We start from the raw sequence: 19,855 nt of genomic DNA, 5'->3' as shown, positions 1-19,855 counted from the left end.
GTCTCAGTTTGGAAGGGGAACTGGAATCAAAGGTTGTTGATAACTGCTTCTCTTGATTTCCAGCTCAAAAAACATTAATTAAATATGAAAGAAGCCTACTTAATATAGATGCATTCAGTCTCCAAGCCCAAATCAATGGGATGGATGGGATTTTAGGATTGAAAGAGGATACTGAAGAGTCAAATTCAGGAGCTTTCCTATCTTAGCCATGCAGACCCCTGAGGAGTTTACTGCATCTTATAGCTCTGATGGATCTGGGGGCCTTTGCTGGGATCTCTAGTCATTTACTTGCTTTGTTCTTCTTTTCCATCATACTGGATCTTATCAGATGCAGGGTAATGAGAAACCAGACTGGGAACCAGTCAGAAAGATTTAGAAGGTACTGAGCAAATGGATACTTGGAGAAGTGAAGTAAATAGAGAAGAGTGTTTAACCTCTGCAAGACTCAACACCTTTAAGACAGAGAGAGGGAGATGGGGGGAAAGAGAGAAAGAAAAAGGAGGGAGGGAAGGGAATGGGAGGAGAGAGAGAGAGAGAAAGAGAGAGAGAGAGAGAGAGAGAGAGAGAGAGAGAGAGAGAGAGAGAGAGAGAGAGAGAAACTTGACAGATTTAGGAACCCCTGGGAAGTAGAGCTCTGTAAATTCCATCACTTAACACCTAGCTGCTTTTAACCCTTTACATCCTGAACAGGAAACATCCAGACCCTGCCAGCCTCTAACCTCTAATGCATAATTTTCATCTCCCTGCTGATCATTTATGCTAATTAGCAAAATTTAGCTAATTATTGCTGAGTGTTTCCATGTTTAAGTATGGCTCTTAGTAAAAGTCTGTCTGGCTTCCCCCACCCCCCACTTCCCTCCTTTTCTTTCCTACTCTTTACAATCTCACCTCCACTCCCAGCCCTCTTCCCCTTTGGAGTTAACAGTTTCCATTATCAATGAAATTGCTTTTGCTTTTTTGGTTGGTGTATTTCTTTCCTCTCCTAGTTTTTTTGTTTGTTGGGGGTGGGGGGGAGAGGCTGCTGTGCTTTTTTAAAGAAAGCCTATATCAGCCTCAGCAGGAGTCACAGAGAAAACAGCAACCAGATCAAAATCAAGCATTCCCTCCTCCCCACCACCCCTCTCTACCAGCCCTACAAGCTCTGAGCTGTTTGACAACTCCATCAAATGAAATTTAAAGAGAGCCAGAAAGAGCCAGAATACGTGCTCGCATTTTTTCAATGTGCTTCCACTAAAAGCTACAGACAGCACGGAGCAGAAGCCCAGGGCTAGGAGGCAGTGGGAAGAACTGATTTTCCCAATGGGGTCTGCATGCTATAGTTCTTCAAAATACAAGCTAGGGCAGAGGACCTCTGGTGCATTCACTCCTCCAGCTCCCTGGAGGGCTGCTCCTGTAGCCCGGCTCTGTGATTCCTACTCTCCTCGCATTCGGAGTGGAGTGCATAGTAAACAAACAACGAAGCTCTCTCCTTTAGAACATTTTACTACAGCAAGCTCCTACCTTAGAGGCAGACACCACCTTTTTCAAGGCAGCCTGCACAGAGCTGAATATATTTTTAAAAGCCATAGATCTCTTCTTTCAATAGCTATGAAGGGAGGATTTCACATCAGACACGCACTGTTTAAACAAGCCCACCCATGCTACCTTCAACTGAAATAGTATTTGCATAGATGGTGGAATTAAAGTTACTATAATTTACACTTGGGTCAATTATAAATGGGCTTTGCCTTGTCTATAGATTGCTTCCTCTCTGGTAGCAATATTAGATATGCAGTTTTTAAGATAGCTACTCTTTCTATCAAACATGTGGACAAACCTAAAACTGCCCAAATGAATAATAATGGCTACTGGTTATTAATTATATTTTCTGCCTTCAGCTACTCTTCCCCCTCCTCGTGACCTTAACCACACAGGCCACTTTCCAGCAGTTCAAACAACTTCTAGCTGAAGACCTAAGAACTCTTGCTATCAGCTATTTCCCCATGACTAGCTCCCAAAGAAGAAGGGTGAAAGCAAGGTGAATGAATGAATTCTCAAAGTGCAGCACTGGGGACTTATCTGTAAGTTGCCTACCATCCTGTGGGAGGGGGCAGTGAAAAGGGTGGAAGGTTGAAAAGGGAGGAGAATGTGGTGTTGGTGCAGGGATGGGTAAGGGAGCCAAGGAGAGGAGAATCCATTAGAGGAAATTGGGGGGCGGGGGGCAGAAAGCATTAGCATTAGTCTTTAAGGGGAAGCTGGTCATTTTCTTCCCTCATGCACATGTGATGCTTTTCATCATTTAGAATGCCATTTTTCACTCTCTTCCCACCCTTAACATTACCTGAAAGGCGAATGGGTTAAGGAACGGCTATGCCCCATTAAAAGGATAAAGAGCAGAAAGACCCACCGTGCCCTCCTCGCAGGGAAACTGGGGAGCGATAGATAGAAATAGGCACTGAGTGATGCTTGCTGCCATGGAAATGGTGCTCGTGCTGAGAGTGAGACCCCGGCGAGGAAGAGGAGGAGGAGGAGGAGGAAGCTACATTAGAGGAACTCCACACAGAACTGATGATACATCCCCAGAAGAGGGACCAGATCCCAAGCGTCCAGGCCGGCCGGCGAGGAGGGCTCCGTCTTGGGTGGATTCTCAGGTGCATGGTCAACGCACTGGACCACTACAGATGGGCAGTTTGAATCCCAGCCAGTGAGGAATAATGAAGTTCATGATGCCCAGGGGCCCATCATAGCAGGAGGAAGACTTGTCCAAATTGCAGAAAGAGGGAAGGAATAAGCACTTTCAAGGCAGGTGATGAATCAGTTAAAAAAAAAAAAAAAAAAAAAAAAAGTAAGATAGAAGGCAGAAGCCCCCCTTTTCCAGGGGCTTAAATTTAGGACGCCAAAGTCCCCCCGGGTAGAGTAGCCCTCCTAGGGAGCCCCGTAATGCCCAACATGTCACGGGAGGCACTGGGCTTCCTCCTGATCTCTAAGCAACTCAAGTCTGATGACTTAGCTGCATGCTCCTAGAAGCCACACAGAGGAAAGGTGGAAATGAAGGAAGAAGAGCAGGTGGCAGGACACCCAAGTAGGTTCAGGTTAGTTTATCCCAACATCCAAGCAGTTTGAACATTTTGTTTTCTTTTTCCACTTCCATGGGATGCAATGCAGAAGTACCAAGCAAAAGGGGCTGCAGGTGGGAGACTTCTTCACCCGTTTGTAGTTGTCTCGGCGGAAGGGCAGGGAGGCTGTTAACCCTGCACTTTCTGGAAGAGCTCCACGGAGCCTCCGCTGGCTTCCCGGGTTTAGCAGCAGCAGCAGGAGAGCAGCAGCAGCAGCAGCCGCCGCCGCCGAAGGAAGAGAACCAGGAGGACCGGAGGGAAAGAGGAAAGGCAGAGGAACCCAGCGCAGAGCAGCCACCCAAACCAACGTGGCACGGGGTGGAGAGAGGTGGGTGGGCGAGCAGGGAGAGCAGGAGAGGAGGTGCCCGCGGGCGGGCGCTTGCAAAGTGCGCAGAACTGGGAGGCACAGGTGAAGTGAAGCGAAGAGTTGGGGAGCCAAATTCACAAATGGGCAAGTCATATGCAAATCGCGCACTCCCGAGAGCAAATCAGCGCAGCCCGAGCGCTCTGCCGAGGGACTGGCTGGCTCCGGAGGAAGGCGGGGTGAGCGCCCGGAATCCCAGCCCTCCCCATTCAAATACCCGAGCTAGTCTACACCCCAAGCCTCCGGGCACACACCGCCCCTACTCACACCCCCTGCTGCACTCTGCTTCCCTCCCAGCACAGTGAGCGCCAGCGTGTGAGTGTGCGTGAGACTGAGAGACAGACAGAGGGACACTGAGCCATTTTATCACCCTTCCCTCCTCCTCTCCCAAGCACCCGAAGCCAAACTCTCACGATTAAGGCACCTTTTACAATTCCGAAAGAAAAATGCAGACAAAGCTGAGGCTGAAGTATCCCCAAACAGAAATAAATATAACCCCCCTGAGTCAGCAGGAGCCAAACGCTGTAATGGCAGCAGGCAATGGGCACCTCCCCACCCCTCACGCTCCCGCCCTAGCTGGTGGTCAGTACCTTGGTCAGCACCCTGGTCAGCACCCTGTGGCCACTCTCCATGCAGATGCCTCTCCAGGGGTTAATGACCAAGGCTCCAACCCTGGGAGCAAATGGTGGGAACTTTTCACCGTTTCTCCGAAGAGATATGGCCCCCCGGGACTCCAGAGGGTGAGGGGTTTGGAAAAGGTAGCTTCCAACCAGGTGGACAAGAAGTGCCTGGCATTCAGGAACCAGAAGTTAGGGTCCTAGCTGGCTGTCCTTGTCAAAGAACTTCAGAAAGGGTGATGGCTGAGTCTTCTGGCAGAAGAGGAGTGGGGACCTGTCTAGGACTTTCCTCAGAGACAATGCCCCAGATGGGTGAAGCCTCCCGGCCTCCAAGGCACTGGGCAGCAAAGAAAGCACAGCTTTTCCATCCAGGCTGAACCTGCAGGGGAGAGCAGGAGTGGCAGAGAGAGGCTTGGTGCTCCTGTCCTGGCCATCTGTGACTCCAGGAGGAAGCTAACCAGGGTTCTGCCAGGGAACAGTGACATTCTGGACAGGTGGCTTCCACCTCACCCCACCCCCTTCCTCCTACTCCATCTGATGTGCTGGAGGCACAAACCTAACAGGCAGCCCTCCTAGACCAGGGGGCTTGCTAGCTTTGACTCCTTCCTTCACAGTCACCTTGGCCAATTATATTTTTGGAAGGGGAGAGGGAATTTAAATTATATAATATATACTAGCCACTTGCATATATATGTACACACACACACACACACATACGTATATATAGAGAGAGACAGAGACAGAGAGAGACACAGAGAGAGACAGAGAGGAGTATTTAGGTGGCATTTCCTTTTTAAAATATATTTTATTGATTTTTTACAGAGAGGAAGGGAAAGGGATAGAGAGTTAGAAACATCGATGAGAGAGAAACATTGATCAGCTGCCTCCTACACACCCCCCACTGGGGATGTGCCTGCAACCAAGGTACATACCCTTGACCAGAATTGAACCTGGGACCCTTTAGTCCACAGGTCGATGCTCTATCTACTGAGCTAAACCAGTTACTGTGGCATTTCTTTTTTAAAGGAGCTGATAGCACCTATTATAGTCCTGCTCTCAAGGACATTTCAAACCCTGTAACTGAGAATAAAAAACAGGGGTTAAGACAGTCCTATTCATCCTTGGGACACCCCAAAGAAGGACTAAGGAAGTTAGCATCATGTGTCTTTCTAACAGATAAAGATACCAAACCTATAGATGTTTTGTCTTCAAGGTCAAATATCAAGTCCATTTCAGATTTATGGTGGTGACTTGGGATTCTGGTTCTGAACTCAATGTTCTCCCAAGGCCCATGTTTTCAGTGGTAAATGCTGCAGAGTCATCCAAACTGCTCTGATTCTCAGCTGTGAGGGGATCTTCAGGGGATCCATCCAGAATCTCTCATTCAATGTCTTTCGTGCCCTTGCCTAGCAGCCAAGAAACACTATGTCTTTAACTAGCAACATGTACCTAGAAACACCACAGCAAGCAACGGGAGTTGTTTATGGAGACTCGATTTAAACCTCAATATCTTGCTCTGTAAAATGTGGATAATGCTTTCCCTCATGAGGTTATTGGGAGTTTTAAATGAAATAACATATATAGTGCATCTGGCACAGCACCTGACAAAGAGTGGCAGTACTCTTTGTTCAATAAAAAATAAGCTAAAATTCCAAGAAGGTTAAGTAGATGTTTAGGGTCTAATTATTAGTAGAAAAGTCAGGAGGGAAATTCTTATCCTAAGCATCATCCCTTAAGGTAGATGATAGTTCTTATTCAATCCAACCACCCCTTTTGTCCTCCACATGGAGTCCCACTGCACTTCGGACTCATTCAAACTCTGTAACATGCTTTTAAGAGGATTTAATGACCTGGCTTATGCCTAATTCTCCAACACCATCTACTGCCAGATGACCCCTTACTACCCTCCAGTCGCCCACACCTTCTTTCTGCTCTTTGAATGTGTCAAGTTCTTTCCCCTTTCCCAATTCCAAACCTTTATACTTGCTGGCTCCTCTTGTCTGAAAGATGTTTCTCCCAGATTTTCATGTGATTGGTTCATTTCAGGTGTCACTGGCCTTCATAGAAAGTCAGCCATCACACCTCTGAAAGGCACTTTGCCTTTTCTATTTCCTTCACAACACTATCCACTTTCTGAAATTATTTTATCTGTGTCTGTTCATAGTCTAGCTCCTTAATAAGATTGTAAGCTACCCTGAATGCTAAGCTTTTGCCTTATCCCCTACTGTATCTTCTGTATTTGGCACATAGTAGATCCTCAGTAAATATTTGCTCAATTAATGAATCCAATGAATTAACTGTCAATCTCATATTCATATGTTCTTATATCATTAGTTTCACTGATGCATTTATCTGCCTTTAGTGACATCGATCCTCAGAGATGCACATTCTCAGAATTGATTAAGTTGACCACCTATCCACATAACCTTGCCATTCTTTCCTAAATTGGTGCTGAGTGTTGGAGCCTGTCTCTGACTTTGTCCCAGGGAAACATGGGAAGCTTTGCCAGACCTTGCAATTAATTCTCTGCTAGGCAACAAAGTGAAAATAAATCCTTAATGCAGTACAAAATCTGGAAATACTACTGGCTTGTCACAGCTGGAGCTATTCATTTCACTTGTCATACTTATAATTTATTTATTTACTTTTTTGAAAAATGTCAAAAGAAGTAGCTAAGGATTCCAGGAAGGCTAATTCCATTTGGGGAACCAGTTGAATATTGAGAAAACTTATCAGAGGGCAAATACGAGACTGGTTAATTTTTCTTCTTTCACTCCAGAGAGAAAATCCACAGTTCTCCTGATAAAACGCATGTCCTTCTCCATTTAATACATTGATGATTTATTTTCTTATTTGTTTCTTATCCCTCCTGTCTCTTCCTCTAGTCAGCACATTCCTACCTCAATTTCTTTTTCTAATTCCCATTCTTCTCAGGTTTATTAGAGTTTATAATAGGAGCCTTAATATATATATATATATATATATATATATATATATATATATATATATATATGAAATTTTAAGCTCCAGTGATACCTTCTAAACACTGTCTGCACCTAGGGGTCAGTTGAACAGGATTCCTCATCAGCCGCACTACCACCAACAGCCTCCTCTTCCCTCCTGAGTTGTCCATAGTGAGTCCTGGAGTGAGAACACTTGGGAACGTAGCACGCAGCTGCAGGATGAAGATGTAAACCCACTTTTAAGACAAATAAGAAGAACAATAGATATAGAAGCATTATGATCAACACAGATTTAAAATAGAAAAGTACAAATAATTTCACAGGGACAACCATGTGTAGGTCCGCTTGGATAAAACCCCATGACATCCCAACCAGACTCTGTGGAACTTGCAGTTTCTGAATGAAGGCAGTTTAAACAAACAAACAAAACACCTGTAATTGGATTTGGCTGGTTAATAGCTGTGTTTCTCTATTATTCCAGATTTCAGAATTTGGGATTATAGATCTCCTTCCCCTGCTTTTTAAAACTTCCCCCTCCTCCCCACCTCCCAGGAAACTGTTCCAAGATGAGGTAGAAGAATCTGTACCCATCTGAGGCTTTTTGACTTGCTTTGGTCTGTACTTCTGCTATTAAGTAGTCTGAAGAATCTTTTGGCTTCTACAATAAGCCTTGTGATAGTACTTAATGGTATCAGGTGCCAGGAACCTAATGTGAAGTTGCCCTGTCAGTCTCTCACAATACATTTTGTCCCTCCACATGCCTCTTCTCACCTGTGCAGACACTGACTTTCCACCTCACTGCCAACAGTAGATAGCTGTCACACTGTTTGTCACAGACACATCTAATATGACTGCACAAACACAGAAAGCATCGAGCAGTCTGTGTCTGTATAAACTCTAAACTCTTGGGCTAGGGTCCGCTTTTTCTAAATACAAAGTGTAGGCATCCTTACTTTCTTTCTCTCTCTCTGTGCAGAGTTCCAAAGATAAGTGTGGAAAGAAGAAAAACAAATAAACAAACAAAAAACTAAACTCTCATAATGTGAAGTGAAATAAAAATCCTGAAAAAATACAGGTGACTGTTAACACAGCTATAAATATACCCACTGGTTCCTAGAACACTATAAAATAGTCAAACTTTGCTTTATTATAGTCAGTAGATTTATTTATAGCCACATAACTCATCCTTCTGCTCATTTATTTAAGAAAGCCATCCTGCAAAAAGTAGATTTTGATTATATTTTCCAATTGGGGTATAAAAGGGAGCTTTATTCTTTTAAGCATCACTCCTAAATGTACTAGTACTTGATTTTTTAAAAGACAATGATGTCCCCATATAACTTTATAGTTTAGGGAATGCACATATTGCTTCTGTTCCTTTAACGTATCCCTCTTATAGTTTGTCCTCCTTGTGGCTGAAATGGGGATATAAGGAGTTTGGATGTTGAAAAAAATCTCTTTTAGGAAATTTTCCAAATCACTAGAATTTTAATCAATGGGGCTGGAATATCCATTTCCTTGGAATCTTACACATTTCTACAAGGATTGAGGGAAATATGAAATGTTCTTGTGTAAGCCTTAACCTGCTTCCACTGAAGTCCAAGTACAATTATTGTATCTTGGAAGCAAATTTTCCTTTTACTCAAGGACAGGAATCAATTAGTTCCTTAGAGAGATTTGGACATTTGAACCCATTAGTCTTCACTAAATTGACTTGGATTTCAGAGATTATAGATTGGGATTATAGATTAAAGTTCCTATCCTCTGCACCAGGTAAATCTTTACCCAGATTTAAGGACTCAAACCAAATGAATGCTGTATACAGTAACAGAAGTAATAATATCATGTGTATCTTTATAGGGTGATAATCAAGTCAAAGATTTAGAGGACACTTTGTAGGTGTATATAGATTTAGATTTTGGGCTCTGGTGTTGACTATCTAGGTTCAAATCCTGATTCTGCTTGTGAAAATGTTAACAAGATCCTTAGCCCCTTTATATGTCAGCTTCTCCTAAAATGAGAATAAGCATACCATCTATCTAATAGATTTGTTGTAGGGATTTAGAAAGTTAATCTATGTAAAGTGTGTATAAAAGGTGGCTGGAACACTGGAAATGATCAATGATTATTAGTAGTAATCATATTTATTGATCAATTACTGTGTGTCAGGCACTGTTGTTATTATTACTATTCTTTTTTTCTCCTTGGTGACTTCTTGAAAGTTATCTCTGCAGATAGTATTCTCATCTTGTTGATTCAAATCTCAAGAGGAGTGGATAAGCAGAAAGCTCCTCTTGCAATTCCAAAACAGAATGGAAAAGCCACTCCATGTTACCTGACCCATTGAATTCTCTCTGTCCATAGAAAGAGGACCAGCTTCTTTGCATCCTGCCCACAAATACCCTTCAAACCAACTCCAACACAATAAAGTTCACCATGGTCTCAGAACCAGATACCATGGGCACCCTGGTACTGCTGTATAAGCAATCACTGCCCAGTGTAAGGTGGAACTCTCACCATCTCAGTCTACTTTGGAACCTGGAAGAGTTCTTCATTTTACCACTTTCTTCTCTCTAATAAACAATTAAATCATAATTATTTAGCCTTCTGCATAAAAGACATGCCTTCTAAATCTTTTGATAATTTCCATTGGCTATTCCTGTGATGGTATATTTTGTGTGGTGTGGTGTGTGTGTGTGTGTGTGTGTGTGTGTGTGTGTGTGTGTGTGTGTGTGTGAAGAGCCCATTACTATGAAAAGAGCATGCTAACATGCTTGCCCTGTTATCGCAGAAGTTGCTCCCTTTCCATTGTAGGTCGGACTGAGTCCCCAGAACATTGACATCATTCTTGTGATTGCTTGCTGAATAGAAATGTTCATTTCCTGAGAGTGCCAGCCTTTTGCTTTACCTTGAAACTAAATGCTACCAATATGCTCTCTGACTTTTGATGCTCTCTCAGTGAAAATCCTGGAAACAATATTCCAAAAAATACCTTTGATATGAGCAATACCATCAGTTACAACAATGAGAAGAGAGCTTATTATAAGCTATAAAAAAGAGAAAGAATCCACAAAGGATGTATACATAACTTGAAGCCAAAGAGAATCAGAAGGCTTTTAAGTGGTTATACCAGAAGAAAGACTATATTTTTGTCCTGTTAAACCAAGTTTTAAACTAATGAAGAGAGAACTCTATTGTGTATGATTTCCAATGATTTAACATTGTGTGGTCAATAAATGTAATGTCATCCTATATTAGAAATGGAAATATCAGGATTTTAATTCTTGGCTCTGACATTAATTGTCAGACATTAGGCAACTCACTTAACCATAGACTATCTCATATAGATTCTCAGTTTCTTTTTTTTTTTTAATTTAAATTTTTATAGTAGAAGCTGAGATTAACAAGCTATATAACTTTGGAATAATAATACCTGCTGGCAGGCTCACGCCTACTGCTTATTTTCCCTGCTGTACTTCTCTCCTTCTGGGCTTGGCCAACCACCCACCTGTTAATTTCAAGCAAATGAATGTAGATAACAAGGTATTTCCTGTGGATTCCTGGGATTCAAGAAGAGAATTCACAGGGGAGGGCTGGTGGAAGAGGGATGGGGGGCAGCAGTCTTCAGCAGCATATATCTTAGCCCAATTCAAGCAGAGAGTGAGCCATTTCATCCAAGAGAGGGCGGGGGGCAGGGGCGTAAAACATCCCAGAGGGAGTCACCGTGCTTGATAGATATAATTTCCTAAAATGTATACCTTGTTGGTGTTCAGAAGATGAACAAACAAAGGTCAGTGCATCAAAAGAAAGAGAGAAGGACAAAAGGACAGTGAGTTACTGGCTAGTGCTGCCTATTCTAGGAGGGTCTGTAATACCAATAGAACAGGCTTGACTCATTACTGTGTAAATTAAACAGCCACAGAGACGAACCTTTAGGAATAACACCATCCAGCAAATTTTTGAATCATCTTCTCCTTGACCATCTCTCATGCTTAGCTCCTGCTGGGATGAGGGGAGTTCGGGGTGGTGTAGGATGCTGGTTGCTTTAGGAGTTACTCAGCGAATGGTGGTTACTAAATGTGGCCCTGGGGGAGCAATGATACATTTAAACAACTACAAGAAACTCTTGGCCTTTTCTCCTCAGCCTCCGCTCTCCCACTGCAGTTAAAGGAACATTGGGAATAGCAGAAATAGCAACCCAAAACTGCCCCCACCCCCACCCACCAGATGCAGAAGAGACTTTGGGTAACTTGACTTACGTCATAGGAAGATGATTACATGCATAGCCCAAAGGAAAACCAAACCTAAAACTATTTATAGATTATTATAATTCTGTTTCTCCTAATTTATTCCCTTCCCCCATATGTACAAAACCTGGCCAGGATTCTTGATGACCAGTTTCAAACAAAAGTTATTTTATCTTTACAACATCAAGTTTGTTTTAAGTTATTTTTTTCTTTTACTACAAAAATCAAAAAAACAAATAAACAAACAAAAACCTTCTAAAAAACTTCTGTGAAAGTGTTCTCTTTAATAAAATCAGTAGCAGATAGACTTTGGTTAGCAATTATAAATCCCCATTTTTTAAAACAGCATATTTTATTCTGATTTTTGATAGGCTTATTTGTGTATGTTTTTGACATGGAGGGTCAATAAAAGATGTTTGTATTCATCTAGTTGTTAACTATTACTCTCTTCAATGGTTCATCAGTTTGGGTTTATTATAGACTGGATTGTGTTCCTAAAAATTCATATGTTGAAGTCCTAACCACCACTGTGACTGTGTTTGAAGAAAGGGCCCTTAAAGAGATAGCCCTAGCCAGTTTGGCTCAGTATTAGCCTGTGGACTGAAGGGTCCCGGGTTTGATTCTGGTCAAGGGCACATGCCTGGGATGCAGGCTTGACCCCCAATACGGGGCATGCAGGAGGCAGCTGATTAATAATCCTCTCTCATCATTGATGTTTCTATCTCCCTCTTCCTTCCTCTCTGAAATAAATAAAAATCCTATATAATAAAAGGGTAATATGCAAATAGACCAAATGGCAGAACAACTGAAAAACCAATCAAAGCATAATATGCTAATGTATGCTAATGCTGCTCAACTGCTCGCTATGACATGCACTGGCCACCAGGGGGCAGATGCTCTGACTGGTATATTAGCTTGCTGCTGGGGTCTGGCTAATTGGGACTGAGCAAGATGGGCCAGACACACCCTAGAGCCTTCCCGTGGCCCCTCCCTGGCCCAATGGTGCACCAGTGGGGTCCCTCAGCCTGGCCTGCACCCTCTCGCAATCCGGGACCCCTCAGGGTATGTTGGAGAGCCAGTTTCAGCCCGATCCCACAGGCTACTCCTCTTGGGAGGACGCCAGATACAGGGCTCATGGCTGGTGAGTGCTGCTGTGGCAGCACAAGCCTCTCCCAATCGGGACTGATTTGGGCACAAGACTACAGCAGGCACAGTGGGGCCGGGATGAGCAGGAGCTGCAGGTAGGAGATGCACGCAGTGTTGGACTGCAGGTTTCAGCCCTATACCTGCAACCCACCCAGAGGAAGCCCACTCATGCACGAATTCGTGCACCAGGCCTCTAGTGTATATATATATATATATACACACATACATATCCTATGTACTAAAAGAGAAACATGGTAATTAGCCATACCTCCGCAACCCTTCCCATTGGCTAATCAGGGAGATATGCAAATTAACTGTCAGCCAAGATGGCGGCTGGCAGCCAGGCAGCTTGAAGCGAACATGAGGCTTGCTTGCTTCAGTGACGGAGGAAGCCAATGTTCCCCGCCTGCCGCTGCCGGCCTCTGAGCTTGAAGTTTGAAACATTGTTACAAATATAGAAGCTAAACAAAACCCCAGAAACCTGCTTTCAGCCAGCCGGGATCTCAGAGCTGTAGTTGAAACAGTGTTTCGATTATAGAACCCAAACAAACCAGATACCTGCTTTCAGCAGCCGAGGCCTCAGAGCTGAAGCCAAGCCTCAGAGCTAAAGCTAGCCCAGAATAAAAAAAAAAAGAAAAAAAAGAGCAGTTGGGAGCTTCAGTCACCTGCCAGCCTGAAAACAGCCCTCAGCCCCTCACCCAGAATGGCCAGGCACCCCAGTGGGGACCCCCACCCAGAAGGGGGTGTGACCAACTGCAAATAGCCATCATCCTCTCATCTAGGCTGGCCAGGCACCCAAGCAGGCCCCCCACCCTGATCCAGGACACCCTTCAGGGCAAACCAGCTGGCCCCCGCCCGTGCACCAGGCCTCTATCCTATATAGTAAAAGGGTAATATGCCTCCCAGCACCGGGATCAGCGGAGCCACGAGGCCTCCCGGCACCAGGATCAGCATGACAGGGTCAGCGCCCAAACCCCCTGATCGCCCTGCGGCTCTGTGTGTGACAGGGGGCGGGGCCACAACCTCCCTATCTGCCCTGCTCTGTTAGTGACAGGGAAAGGCACCCCAAACCCCTGATCAGCCCTGCTCTGTGCCTGATGGGGGGAGCTCCCCAACCCCCTGATCGCCCTGCGGCTCTGTGTGTGAAAGGGTGCGATGCCCCAACCCCCTGATCGTCCCTGCTCTGTGTGTGACGGGTGGAGCTCCCCAACCCCCTGATGGGCCCTGCTCTGTGCATGACAGGGTATGGAGTCCCAACCCCCCTGATGGGCCCTGCTCTGTGAGTGACAGGGGGCAGCGCCCCAACCCCCCTGATGGGCCCTGCTCTGTGAGTGACAGGGGGCAGCGCCCCAACCCCCTGATGGGCCCTGCTCTGTGAGTGACAGAGGGTAGCGCCCCAACCCCCTCATTGGCCCTGCACTGTGTGTGACAGGGTTTGGCACCGCAACCTCCCCATCGACCCTGCCTTGAGTGTGACAGGGGGCGGCGCCCCAATCCCCCAATCGGCCCTACCCTGTGCATGACTGAGGGTGGCATCACAACCTCCCGATCCGCCCTGCTCTGTGCATGACAGGGGGCAGCGCCCCAACTCCCCAATCAGCCCTGCTCTGAGCCCAACCAGGGGCTGCACCTAGGGATTGGGCCTGCCCTCTGCCACCCGGGAGCGGGCCTAAGCCAGCAGATCATTATCTCCTGAGGGGTCCCAGACTGCGAGAGGGCACAGGCTGGGCTGAGGGACCCCCTCCCCTCCCGAGTGCTCAAGTTTTTGTGCACCGGGCCTCTAGTATATATATGATAGTTAACATTAAATGAAGTCATAATAGTGGGGGCCCTAATCCAATAGAACTGGTGTCCTTATAAGAAGAGGAAGAAGCACTAGGAGTGTGTAGTCACAGAGAAAAAAGCCATCCAAGGACATAAAGAGAAGGTGACCATCAGCAAACCAAGGAGAGAGTCTTTAGGAGAAATCCAATCCCTGACACCTTGATCTTGGTCTTTTGGCTCTAAAACTGTGAGAAAATCAAGTTCTCCTGTTTAAGCCATCCAATCTGCTATATTTTGTTATGCAGCTTGAGCTGACTAATGTAGGGTCGTTGGTAAAAATAATAGTATTTGTAAATTTAGAGACATTCCGATTCATAAAGAACCTTAGTTTATTTGGATACAGAGTTCTTAACCTGGAGTTCAAGGAACTGCCATACTGATGGCCGCCTCCTTGCATATCTCCTTATGTAGTATACAATTTCTATGGTTTTATATAATAGCCCTAAAAATGCAAAATTATTTTCTGAAACTAAATTCAATTTAGTCTTGGTGTGCATTTTTTTCTGGAAAGAACTTTCTTCAGATTTTTAAAGAAGTTCATGATCCCCAAATGCTGAAGAACCACTGATTACTTCAAAACCCTCATTTTACAGATAAGGAAATAAATTCTAGAGAGAGAAAGTTCTCAAAAATGCATAAAAACACCAGTAAAAATGAGATACAATCCCCCTGCCTCCTAATTTGATCGTTAACATGTTCCTGATTATATCTGGTTACTAGTGAAGAGTGCACACACATGCATACACATGCACCAACACACTACAGCAATACCAAAACATGTTTTCATAGGAATTTAGCATTTCACCTATTTCTCCTGAACTCAGCTAAGGTAAAAAGGTATCATTTAACCTTTCAAAGTGTATCAAGGTATAGATAATACCCAAATTTTAACATGTTTATTTAGGTGATAGTGCTGGTCAAATTTTTTTAATCTATGTTCATACTTGCACAGTATGTTATATAGATGTGATGCCCTATCAGTGACAACATAGGTTTCTATATATGTGGCTAATAAGATAATTCCATTAGAAAATGTTAAGGCTTAACATTATAACTTTTAAGTTGCTATGAATCTTAATATAAAGTCTTTGTGTCCTTCCACTTACCCATAGTCAAGAGACGGTGAGTGACTGGAAATCCATTTCCCTAGTAGTCCATCTTTAAGAGTGGGGCCAAGCATTTAAGCCAGAGACAGTGCTGCATACACACACATGCGCGCGCGCACACACACACACACACACACACACACACACACACACACACCTCCCAGATGGAATCCCAGCAGTAGTCATACAGGCTGGTCCTAAAAGCCAATAGAGAAAGTGGAGGCTGAGCACCCCTCTTTCACCTGGTTAGTATCTGTGCTGATATTGACCCAGGAACCTCCCACTCCTCCAGGCATCCATGAATGCCAATAGTGATTTGCCTTCTCCCAAGTACAAAGCTCGCTCTGCTTTGAAAGGCTTTGTATATGTGCAGCACTTGCAGTCAGCATGATTACCTCTCTGTCTACATTTTTCCACTCCCCTAATTCCTGAAACAAAAGTGGCCATTTCAATTTTTTAACAAAATACTTATGCCTTTCAAAAGTGTCAAAAGTGTTTGCAAAAAAAAAGTTTCTTCTTTTCCTTTCCCTTTTTACCCATGTCTCAGAATTCAGAGTACCTCCACCGTGGCATTCATATTGCAAGGGTTAATGTTGCATTAGGGAAAATTTGAGAATTGGGCCCTTCACTTGTCCTTTTAGAGCAGCAGTTCTCAACCTGTGGGTCACAACCCCTTTGGCGGTCAAACGACCCTTTCACAGGGGTCGCCTAAGATCATTCTGTATATCAGATATTTACATTATGATTCATAACAGTAGCAACATTACAGTTATGAAGTAGCAACGAAAATAATTTTATGGTTGGGTCACAACATGAGCAACTGTATTTAAAGGGCCAGAAGGTTGAGAACCACTGTTTTAGAGGAAGCTGTGGGAAGGAGGGACCTGAGAAAGCAGAGCTAATGGTCATTTCATGAAATAAACTCGGTGCTTCTTACAATGTGTGAACCAGCATGCCCCATATCTTGTAACCCCCTACCCCAACCCCGACCCCCATGGTTCCCTGCTGCTGATGTTTGGGATACCCTAAGGTATAATCTCAGCTCCAAAAACATGCTTCTCTCCTTTCTCCCACCTGATCAGCATCTGAAAGTCACACAGACTCGGTGGCACTTGGGCAAGAGAAGGAACAGTAAGTAGGAAAAAACTACTTGATCACTAGTCCCTCACTGCCAGATTCTCAGAGTCCCAGACCCTCTCCTCAGTACCTCTTCCCATCTACACTCTTTCTACCCTGTACCCAGTATCCTTCCCAACCTAACTCTACCCTCTCTTCAGTACCCCTTCTCATCCTCACTCTTTCTACCCAACTACAGCTGCTGCTTGCCTGTGGGGCTTGGGTCTCTTTGGAGGCCAAGAAGAATATATGGTGCTGAAGAAAAAATCCATTCCAGTAGGTAAAATCATGACTTTCCACCTTCCTAACCTTCTCCTCTGTAGGCATGTCTTCATTCTCTGCTACCTCCCCTATACCTCTCTACCTTCAGACTTTGATCTCACTCACTGGACTGTGCTTATAGTATCTTCTGCCTATCTCGGGCCATTAAAATCTTCAGGCCTACCCAGAATGCTTTCTCTTCTACAAAATGTTTTCTAATCTTCAACTCAGAATAAATCCCTCCTTCTTTTGCTCCTGCTGAAGTTCTAGTGTAAGGCTGAAAAAATCCTCTCTGTGAATGCTAAGCTGCATACACTCCTATCTCTACCTTCTACACAAGGTCTTTACTGTGGAGAGTGCATCTCAGTCAACTTTGCTTACTTTTCTGACACATAGAGGGTCGGGCTCCACAGAGACCTCCAGGCTTCTCTCCTTTATTAACCACCAAAGCCCCACTCTTTCAACTTCCATCCCTTCTCCCCTCAACTCCTCATCCCCACTGCTCCTCTTATTCCCCTCAAATGTATCTAGCTATCCTCTTCACTCCATTCCAGAACATCCAGTCCAGAACCTCACCACACCTTTTCCAGCTGGAACTCCTTTCTTGTCTTTGAGTTCTTTCTTAACCCCCACCTTGACCCGGATACAAGAACTGCCCTGAATGGAGTCTTTGGAGAAGAAAGTGGTGGTCGGTTATCCCAGATCTTGTTACCAAATGTTCAGTGGTAAGAAATGTGTATGTGACATCCCAAACTAGAATTCCAAACCACATCCCTTTAGCAAGTATTTCCTATGTGACCAGGCACTTGATTATAGCAGTTCTAGACTAGATTATTGGGAATGTCCTGGGTTAATTTGTATTTGAGTTCTGGAAATAGAATATATTCTTCCTCTGGGGCAACATAATGTGAGTTCTGAGAATTCATAAAGTAACTTTTGAAATACAACCCTTTTGAAAACTGAGGCCTTCCTGCTCTTCTGTTATTCTGTGGGAGGCAAGTGGGTGGTGGTATGACTATGATATCTGGCTTTCTATTTTTGTAACGTGGCAAGGATGCAGAGGAATTCAGCCCCCAAACTGAGAAAGGCAGAATAGCACCCGATACTTAATCATGCAGAGACAATATACACCTATGTTGTGGGTTGCTGTGGGAGTGAGGGTGAGGGACTTGTCAAAAGTACTCCCCAATACAGGCCTCTCTGTCTTCTGGCTTAGCCTAGTTCTGTTGGCCTTAAATAAAGACACATTTTCTTTTCTATTTTATTTTTATGATTAGTTACTTTATTTTTTATTTTATTTTTTTAAATATATTTTATTGATTTTTTACAGAGAGGAAGGGAGAGAGATAGAGAGTTAGAAACATCGATGAGAGAGAAACATCGATCAGCTGCCTCCTGCACATCTCCTACCGGGGATATGCCCGCAACCCAGGTATATGCCCTTGACCAGAATCGAACCTGGGACCTTTCAGTCCGCAGGCCGACGCTCTATCCACTGAGCCAAACCGGTTTCGGTGAGTTACTTTATTTTTACTGCTCTATTTAGACATATCATCTTTCCTACCTGTTAGGGTCCTAAGACTTATCTGTCTTTTATTTTTCATTCGTATAATGTTACTGAATTTTGCCTAGACCCTTGTAAAATAGAATATACTTATATACAAATCACTTTTAAACATATAGTATATGATAGGTTGATATGTGGGATATAAAACTAAAATTCATAGGCACAGACAGCAGTATGGTGGTTACCAGAGGGAAGGTGGTTAGGGGTAGTAAAAGTGATGGGAGATGGTTTGACTTTGGGTGATGGGCACACGATGCAATATACAGATCATGTATCATAGAAATATATGCTTGAAACCTATATAATCTTATTAACTAATTTCACCCCAATAAATTTAATAAAAAATAACAAACATATAGTATATGTTTATTTGTTTATGCTAAACATGACTGGTATCTCTTTAAGATAAATATATATATATATATATATATATATATATATATATATATATATATATATATTACATATCACAATTATTAGAAAAGCATAAAATAAAAAAATACATTTGTAAGTCTTGAGAAAATTTAAGGGCAACCAGTAACCCATGACATTCCAAAGTTCAAATTCATCAGCAGTTGCCTTTGGTATAGTTGACTGAGTGGCATTGTACATCCCATGACAAGTAAAGAGAACAATGGGGAGAAGGAACAGAATAAATAAAATGGACTTTCTAACCAAGTTCTTGCCTTTCCTGTAACATACTAGAGATATCTAAGCACTCCATCCAGAAGACTCCAGAATATTAATCTTGGGCTCAGCTTTCATTCAATATTATGAATCCAAGTGGAAGAAGGAAAATTGGGTATAAATATATATGGGGGAAAAACTGAAGCACTGTTCATGCCAGAACCATGGTGATATTCTCTGCAGAGAAGGGCCTTAGAAAAACACCAGAGAAGCTACCCTTGCTGACAACAGAACTAGTTCTTCATTGGAAAGACAGAACTTTTCTGTATGAGACCATGTGAATCAGAAGATAGGAACAACGTTTGGACGTAGAACTTCCGACCAACACCCCCTCTCCTGTGGCTGTAAAAAGCAGATAAGGAAGTGCACTCCTTTTGACACATGGTGTTCCTTATTTAACATCATAAACAAAAGCTCCCAGTTTCTCCTGCCCCACTAAGGGACTAACTAAAGATAGGATATGGGACCATTTTATAAGTAGTCACACAGTGACTACACAGTTCGTAATTTTTCTCTGTTCAGTGGCCTCTTATCTCCTTCTGCAAATGTGTCCACTTGAGATGGCTGCAGAAGAATCCAGAAAATGAAAGGAAAGAAAACACACACACACACACACACACACATCACCACAAAGATGCCTCTCAGTCAGTTTGCTTGAAGACATCTGACCCTACTGTGTTTGGTATAACCAAAAGATACTTTCAGTTTGTTGTATTCCTCAAAGGGGAAAAATGGTTGGGGAGAGTTAAAGGGAAAAAAAAACAAATTTTCTTTTCTAGAAATGCTACCTTCACTTAAGCACCCCTCTTTTCTTAGCCTATCTGTCTTCTCCCTCAGGTGAGTGTTTTTATTTGGGTGTCTG

At 43.6% G+C, this 19,855-nt stretch overlaps 1 protein-coding gene across 8 annotated transcripts in view; it reads right to left on the bottom strand.

Annotated features, from left to right (window-relative positions):
* NRXN3 (neurexin 3) overlaps positions 1 to 19,855 on the bottom strand; it is a 1,487,454-nt gene that overhangs the window by 543,466 nt on the left and 924,133 nt on the right. For 4 of the 8 annotated variants that reach the window (XM_036314354.1, XM_036314388.1, XM_036314347.1 and 1 more), the window contains exon 1: positions 2,387 to 2,786. The exons of the other annotated variants lie outside the window; for them this stretch is intronic. In XM_036314354.1, coding sequence (XP_036170247.1) covers positions 2,387 to 2,636 — 250 coding nt within the window. In that variant the 5' untranslated portion in view covers positions 2,637 to 2,786. Of the gene's footprint in view, positions 1 to 2,386; positions 2,787 to 19,855 lie in introns of those variants that run through there. 8 annotated transcript variants of the gene reach the window in all.

This window comes from Myotis myotis, unplaced genomic scaffold, assembly GCF_014108235.1.
Source record: "Myotis myotis isolate mMyoMyo1 unplaced genomic scaffold, mMyoMyo1.p scaffold_m19_p_1, whole genome shotgun sequence".
Taxonomy (NCBI): domain Eukaryota; kingdom Metazoa; phylum Chordata; class Mammalia; order Chiroptera; family Vespertilionidae; genus Myotis; species Myotis myotis.
This window is presented reverse-complemented; position numbering and strand designations above follow the sequence as displayed.